The sequence below is a fragment of the Mastigoproctus giganteus genome, chromosome 5 (assembly GCF_048544385.1).
Source record: "Mastigoproctus giganteus isolate SK-2022 chromosome 5, ASM4854438v1, whole genome shotgun sequence".
NCBI classification, from domain to species: Eukaryota; Metazoa; Arthropoda; class Arachnida; order Uropygi; family Thelyphonidae; genus Mastigoproctus; species Mastigoproctus giganteus.
Window position 1 is genome coordinate 229,318,823 of NC_143579.1, and position 8,586 is coordinate 229,327,408.

The 8,586-nt window shown below is 34.9% G+C and overlaps 1 protein-coding gene across 1 annotated transcript in view; it reads right to left on the bottom strand.

The window, feature by feature from the left end:
* Positions 1–8,002, bottom strand: part of LOC150086227 (latrophilin Cirl-like) — a 90,168-nt gene extending 82,166 nt beyond the window's left edge. Inside the window, exons 1-2 of the mRNA XM_090373781.1 lie at positions 7,968–8,002; positions 423–615 (exon numbers count right to left, since the gene is read on the bottom strand). Of these exons, the coding sequence (XP_090229907.1) occupies positions 423–615; positions 7,968–8,001 (227 nt within the window). The 5' untranslated portion in view covers position 8,002. The remainder of the gene's footprint in view (positions 1–422; positions 616–7,967) is intronic.
* Between the last annotated feature and the right edge of the window lie 584 nt (positions 8,003–8,586).

The following is an 8,586-nucleotide window of genomic DNA, read 5'->3' on the forward strand; positions in this document are numbered from 1 at the left end:
CCCTTACTTTTTTTCGTAAAGTGCAATTTTTAACTGTCTCTGAAAAACCAAGTGTGGAACGTTTATTATAATATCATGCAAGTGTATATAAATCGAAATAACTTGAATATTTATAATTTTATAAATATTCAAGTGGAAAGTATAACGTACATTATACTTTTCAATGCAAGTCATGGTTACTTGGTATAAACTAATAAAATCGAATTTCACAAGTAAATTCAGAAAATACAATATATACAATAATTTATATATATTTTATTGTATTACAATATATAATAAAAAATATAATAATTTTTTTTATTATTCACAGGCAGTTTCTTAATGTTTGCAGTCTAGGTGAAGTAACAGAAGCTTTGGTTAAAATTAAATAAAATAATTATTTCAGTATAGTTACATATCAGTGCTAATTGGAATTTTCTTACCTATCCTGCATTATTAGAAAAGAACGATAAGACATGCAATTCACACTCCAATCCAGATTACCATGATCGTTACAAATGCTAATACTGAAACGGCCATAATTTGCTCTTATGAGGCGAATGGTATCACCTTGATTGCAAGTAATATGAAGCTCTCTTCCCTCACAAGCATATGTTGTTTTGTAATGAACATTATCTGCAAGTAAAAAATTCATATGTTCAAGGTTTTTTTTTTTTTTTTTCATAAAAACAAATGTAAATCCGTTCTTAAATCCCGTTAATATAAAAATGGTTTTAAAATATTTTATAATTATAGGATCTCAAACAAATAAAGTGGTTAATTAGTTTATGCAGGATTAAACACGTACATTAATGTTATTAGTATTTAGTTGCATAGTGTAAGGTGGCCTGGGCTTTTTCTGCACCAGCCAAAAAATAATGACAGTAATGATAAATAAATATTAAAATAAATTTAAAAAAAAAAACTGCCTATCTGCCACCCATGGAGGCAACTTATTCCAGTAATTAATAATTGGCTAAAAGAAAATTTCCTGCGATCCAGTCTAAATCTCTTTTCCCATAATTTTAATTTATGGTCCCTAAGTCTAGAATCATTTGTAACAATGATGAAGTCACTTTCATTCATTTTACTTTAACCTCTTAGAGCCTTATACACCTTATTCAAGTCTCCTCTAAGGCATCTAGTTTCCAAGCTATACATCTCATGTATTTGAAGGCTTTCCTCATAGGAACTTAAAAGTCTGTATGAGGAAAGTTACGATTTCCAGTAATATTGAAATGAAACTAAAGTATGTGCAGGAGAGCATTTACTGAGAGGTTATCATATGCAGTCTCTATGGGTGCCTCCGTAGCCAGGTGGGCAGGAGCAGCAGTGCGTACCACACGCTTCTTGATTAGACCTGGGTTAGAGCCCATGACCACCAAATACGGAGGATGCGGAAAGGTCAGGGAATGATCACCGCATATCCCCAGAGCAATATGGCCTTAGTTGCTAATGCTCCTAAAAACCAAATAACAACAACAACAACAGCCTCTATGTCGAAGAAGATAACATTCAATTGACTTTTATTGTGGAATGCCTTTTGTATTTCAAAGAGAGTTTGGAGCAAGTTTGTGATGGCATACTGCCCACTGATGACACTGAAGATATTCAAGTCTATGGCTGAAACAGTGATCAACTAGTCTTGTATGGATCGCTTTTTGGAAAACTTTCAGAAGCAAGCACGCAATTGAGATTGGCCTGTAATCCTTCAGACATTTTGGGAATTTGTGTTTTGGAACTGGTTTGACATAATAGAAGTTCCAGATTAAATGTGTGGAGCCAGTTTTTAGAATTTCATTAAATATATAGTTTGTAAACAAATAAGAGAAGTTTAGTTCAATATGCTATGTAGAACACTTCCGTATGATACTCTCCAGAAATTAAACCAAAAACAATTAAAAAATTGAAAATCTTATTGGTTTAATTTCTGGGGAGTATCATACGGAAGTGTTCTACAAAAAAATTTACAAAATGATTTTTCTTTCTTAAAATTAAGTAAAAAATTTTTTTCGTTAAATTAATTTTTTACTTAATTTTTAATTGTGTTAAATTGATTTTCAGTTATTGTTAATTATTTCTTAATGTGATGTAAGATTTTTGATTTTTTAATTGTTTTCAGTTTAATTTCTGAAGAGTATCATACAGAAGTGTTCTACGTATCACATCGAGGTAAACTTCTCTTATTCTTTTACAAATATTGATATCAATGTAGAACGTATTGAGCATTATAGCTTTGGTTCATACTATCAAATTAAATATATAGATATGAAGGATATTAATAATGTAAATGCTACAAACTTTCAATATGAACCAGGAAAATTCATTCAGGCCATTGTAGCTTTATTGGGAAGTTTGTTGACCACCTTTATTATTGATTCCTTAGAAATGTGAATAGTTGCAAGGTTGGGCCTTGTGGTTTTCTTAATATTCAAATTTGCATATACAGTACTGCTTTTATTTTCAAGTTGTCTGAAGTTTGATTCAGCCCAGGCATTAAACACGGATTGACTCATATTGCACTTCTTCACATGCTTACAGTAAATCTGCTTATTTTCTTTCAGGCAGCTGTAAACTAATTGATAGTGCATAGCCCTTTTCAATTTAAGAAAATTGGCTCTCCCTTTCTTGAAACAGATGCAGTCTTGGTTGGCCCCTCTTCTTTTCCATTTTTGGAATGCTTTTTGCTTTTTCAGGAAGGCACCTTACCTTTCAACTCAGAAGAAAACCAATGGTTAGTTTTTGGAGAAATACGGATAACTTCAGCAACCCCTAGGTCTACAATTTTTGAGAGATTGGTTAACTGCATCCTCAAGGAGGATGCAGGAGGTTACAAATGTCTTCAAAATGTTACAAAAGTTATAAGAGCTAAATCCTAGTTTTCATTCTTTTTAAGAATGAAACTTTTAGAAATATTTTATTAAATATAATGCTCTCTTTAATGAAATTTATTGATCTCATAATGAACACACACACACAAGACACTAATCATTGTACCAGCAAGGAAATTGAACAAATAATGTTCAGTTTAACAAAAGTTGAAAGGATCATGTGAGTGCAGTGAATAGACACTGAGTCATAAAAAGCAGCTTATCTACATTCAGATGTTTGAGTTAAATATGAATAAACACCATCTGCAGTATGAGTAGTTTCTATGAAGTAAATGTGACTCCACAATGATTAATAATTCTATGAATCATAAATTGTGCAATTTCTCTCTATACATTAAAAAAGTTTTCCTCCTAATGATATTTATTCGAGCCAATGGGAGAAGAGAGCGAGGCAATTACATCACTACAAATGCAATTAATTATTGACAACTGCTTCCATAATGTTCACCACCTTGTGCACATTCTTCACTGTCTAATTGGCATCAAATGATGCCGTGGCATCAAACGTTCCACTGTAACGTTTTTTGTACATTAATGAATATTGCATATTTGTAAATATTTGTATAGTTTGTAAATATTTCAGTTAAATATTTTAGTCCTGCTCTTTCGGATGCAACAATATTCCTCGTGCATTATGGAACCCGAAGCAAAAGGCCTATTCCTAAGTGACCTATGTAAATGTAGGTAAATAATGACTAGGTAAATAAGGTATATGGTATAAATAATAAGGTAAATAATTACACAGTGATATTTATTTGACCTTGAGAATTCCACGCACTACAAATGCACAAGTAAATAATTACATAGGTCATTTCCCAATTAGTTATTGATCATACTGACATAAGTGTTTTTTTGCCAGGTGGCACTGGAGGTGTCCCCCAACTCCGCATTTTTACTCTGTGTAGACTACAGTATGCTGCATAAGTCCAGAGTGTGTGCTAGTGTGAGTTTTGTTGTTCCTCTGGTCACTTAGCCAGTCTGCCTGGGAGCTTGTGGAGAGCCACTAACACCCCCAGTTTCTGTCACTGCCCCAGAGAGGCAGGCCAAGAGACATTAGGAGAGAAGAAAGCTCTGGTGGGGCAAACCCTGGGTTATCCAAGCCCAATAACCCCGGGGGCTCACATCTAGTGAGTATGGGCTTGGCAAACCCAGGGTCCTGAGCTGGATATCATCATTCTTCTCTTTCTTGGTGATTCCTTTCTACTTCTCTCTCTCTCTCTCTCTCTCTCTCTCTCTCAGGGGGTAACTTGGGAATTTTTTTTTTTTTTTTTTTTTTTTGGCTGTTGCAGCATAAGCCTCAGGCTTCCTTGTACCATATGGCCATTAATAATAATAATAATAATAATAAATAATAATAAAAAAAAAAAAAAAAATTTGGCTGAACTCCAGTATAGGGTACACCGATGAAAGCAAGGAAAGACGGCAGTGATTGATGGGTGAAGGCACCTCCCACTCAGTGCTGCAATTATACTCACTCAGTGGGCATGGTTGTAGAACTGAGTGATTATACGGTCGAGTTCTGTGATTGGGTGATTATTGTGGAGGCATTTTCTTTCTGATTGTTTTGTATTGTCGAGGAGGGGGTGCTTAGCTTAGGTAGGGTGCTTAACCCCCCACCATCCTGCTGTTTTTTAATCAGAAAATGAGTTAGCAATCTAAAGAGAGCAGCAAGTGGGGCAGAAAACACCCTAGGTATATCAACCTAGGAGGACAGTGGGCGGGGTCACAACTTGTCAATCATTGTTTTGCTGGAGTTTTACCAAATTTTTTATTGGAAAGGAGATAATGGGGAGATAGGAAGAGGGTGTGGGATAAAAAGGGTAGAGACTAGAAGAGGCACCCACCTGATTTGAAGGGAGAAACAGTAAGGGTATCTGATACAGGATGCCCATCCTGGTCCAGAGGGTGGGAGTTGAAAGTGGGTGGTGGGGTGAGACACCAGGCAAAAGGAAGCACCCAGGGGGAAGGGTATTTATCGGAAGGTCACTCAACCACCTCAGGTTATAGGAATAAAAAAACATAGGAAAAGAAATCCCTATGGTGGAGCGTGCTTTTTGCAGCTCTGTCCCACGCTGACCTGGGGGTTACCCAAATGGCCAGTGTCAGCATCCCACACCATGCCAGCTAGGAAAAGCTACAGCATGGTGTCTGGTGTCAGCTTGGATAACCATGAGGTCCCTGAGGGCCTGCATAGCCATCAGTCTGTGTTGTGAAGAGGCTAAGATAGAACACGCAATTAATAATAACTTTCATTCACTCAACATTCACACAATTTTACTTTTTATAGTTATTCCTTACACTTCCTATTTTCTTTTATATATTAGATTAGATATTGATCAGTGCATTTTGACAGGTGTGTCTTTTACGTAGAAAATATTTGACTTACTCTTTCATACCTCTACATATTATGTAGAAAAGCATGCACAGGGGTTGCCGAGCAAAATGAGCAGGGGGCTGAGCCCCCTAGTATTTATTAAAAAACTTGTGTGACTTCAGAAGATTGCTTATTGTACCAGAATAAAATAGTATTAAAAGCCAGATAGTGCTGTAAGCAGGAGAACTGTGATGGGAGTTTTTTGTATATGATATATATATATATATATATATATATATATATCACAATAAGCAGTGTTCTGCTTATACAAGAATGCAGGCATGCAGCTGTTAATATAAAATAATATATTATTTATATATATATATATATATGTGTGTGTTTCTGAGAATCCATACAAACCATTAAAAATAAATAAACAAAAGAATAAAATCAAGAATTAGAAAAGGGTTAATGCTCTACTGCAAAACAGTGATTGGTAAGAGTAGAGGTACAGCACTTTCTTTTACATTCATATGTAAAGACAACCATATGAACTGTGTGAAGAAAACAAATCAAGATTACATATGCATAAACCACAATAAGGCATAAAAAAGCGATAATGTAAACTGAAGCACTGATTACAATAAATGGCATTTTTCTATGTATTAGTGTACATCTGATTGGGACTTAATAAAAGTGATAATATTATCCGTAATGACATAAGTGGCATGCACCGTATCATCATCATGTGATAAAAATAATTTCTGAGTGTTTGCTGTTTATTTCCTTATGATTTCTGGCCCTAATTTGAAAACAATTCTTTTAATGAATAAGCATTAAAGTAACTCTTTTCCAGTGGAACATGCCTGTCTAATATCGATATATGTCCAATAGGGATAGAAGATTAGTAGAAGATTATAGCACCTTGACATAACTATATAGACCAAAATTTTTATTCCTGTAGGTGTTTCAAAACAGATGGGCAAAAGTGTAAGTGACTCTGTTTCTTTTCTGTTTGTGCAGGCAGAACTATTTCACAAAATCTTCATCACTGATTCGATTTAAAGCATTAAATGATTAGCTTTTTCAAGAAACATTCACTTTAGTATCAACATTATTACATTACACATCACAGATAATAAAAATTACGGTCACCTCCTCCCAGTGCTCCCTTGACCATTATGCTCTTGAGCTAAAGCATATGGTCTTAAGTTTTTGGGAACCATGCACCATTTATGCAGTTTTTTTATTTACTTATATCCTATATTCATCGTCATCAGGAAAAGGAGCCCACAGATCTTAGAACCCTTAAAACTCCCCTACCTTCACCTCTTAAAGGATAAAAAAAAATTATATATATATATATATATATAATTATTTTTATATATAATTGGGCACAGTTGTATGAAAGAGAGTATATGGGTGATTAAGGATTTATACTTTGTGTACCAGATCTGTTCAGTTCCTCTCTGGAGAGTCATCTTCAGTGACAAATAGTTAATTTTATTTTACTAATAAATTTAAATGAATTTAACTTTATCACTGAAGAAGACTTCCCAGAACGGCCCAGAACCTGATGCACTAAATAAATCTTTCATCATGTGTCCCCAGTTCATAAAAGAGGATCAAAAGGTGATGTGAGTAACTACAGACCTGTTAGCTTAATGTCTGTTCCAGGGAAAATAATGGAATCACTAGTTAAGAAGTAATGCAGGACCATCTAGACAGGCATGCAGTTATACTGCAATCACAGCAAAGATTTGTTAGAGGGTGATCTTGTCTAACTAATCTGATAGGTTATTATGATGCAATGACCAAGGAACTAGATGCAAAAAATAATTTGAAATCACTTGGATTTCTGGAAGGCTTTTGATATTGTTTCACATAAAAGACTGCTGTACAAACTAGAGAAATGTGACATTAAGGGCAAGTTACTGCTATGGATAAAGGGATGGTTAAGTGAAAGAAGACAGAGAGTGGTTATCAGTGGGCACTGCTCTTTGTGGACTAATGTTATTAGCGGAGTTCTCCAGGGTTCAGTGCTGGGCCCATTGTTGTTTTCAGTATTTATCGTTGATATTGATAATGGTATATCAGGCCTAATAAGTAAGAAGTTTGCAGATGATACAAAGGTTGGCAGGATGGTTAAAGAAAGTCATCAGGTTGAGCTACTGCAACAAGATCTAGGAAAATTGGGTCAATGGGCTGAGAAATGGCAGTTGGAATTTAACATTGACAAACACAAAGTACTGCATATGGGTAGCAGTAACCCCAGAGTAGCTTATCAACTGTGTAGTACTACGCTCAGGGTAGTGGAGAATGAAAAAGACCTGGGAGTAATTGTGTGGTCAGCCATGAAATTCTCTGAGCAGAGCAGACCAGGACAGCTCACAGCATTTTGTCAATGATATACAGAAACTTTGCTAGCAGGGATAAGGAGGTGATTATCTCTTTGTATAAGGCCATGGTTAGGCTGCATCTTGAGTACTGTATACTGGTCTGGAGGCCTCACTTTATATATTAAGGATGAAGATCTGCTGGAATGGGTGCAGAGAAGGGCAATCAGACTGGTGTTCTGCAAATTGCAGAGTCTCGAGACTAGGTACCTGTGGGGAGATCAGATTGAGGTGTTTAAAGCTTTGAATGGATTGAGTAAGCTGAATATTAAGTGCATACTTGTATAACACTATTTATGGCATGACTAGTATGTATATTCATATATAAATTTTTTTATAGTTACTTGATTAAAAAATAATTCCTTTAACAAAAAATATAACTATTACCTAATAAAGGTGGCCGCAATGAAATGTTGGGCATAGACACTGAAATAAACAAAAATAAAAAACATGCAGAAAAATAAATAAAAATACAAGAAAACAAAACAAATTTTCATAAAATAATGACAAATAATAATAATAATAATAATAATAAATAATAATAGCAAATAATAATAATAACAAATAATAATGATGACAAATAATAATAATGACAATTATTATTAATGGGGTAAAACTTCTGTGATGGGTACTGGTACCAAGTGCACAGGATGGTTTTTATGCATATAATGACAAATTATAAAATACCAGTGTAAAACAATTTAAAAGTGTTTAAGTAACAGTGCAGGACTGGGATAACCAGGAGAGTTCCTAGGTAATATGGTGCCCAGGTGCCAATCACAATTTGGCAAACCCCTTTTAAAATTTTCTTCATATGTGTATGCAAGTTTCAGGTTTCTAGGCACTCCTTGAATGTTGCTGCCTGGGTGCAGTGCACCCCTGGCACCCTCAGGACAGCCTGCCCCTGGGAACAACTGGTGTTTGCTTAACCTTCCTTCATCCATACTCCCAATTTAACAGACATGATGTCTGTATGATATCCTCTTTTTGTTTTAATTATATAAAA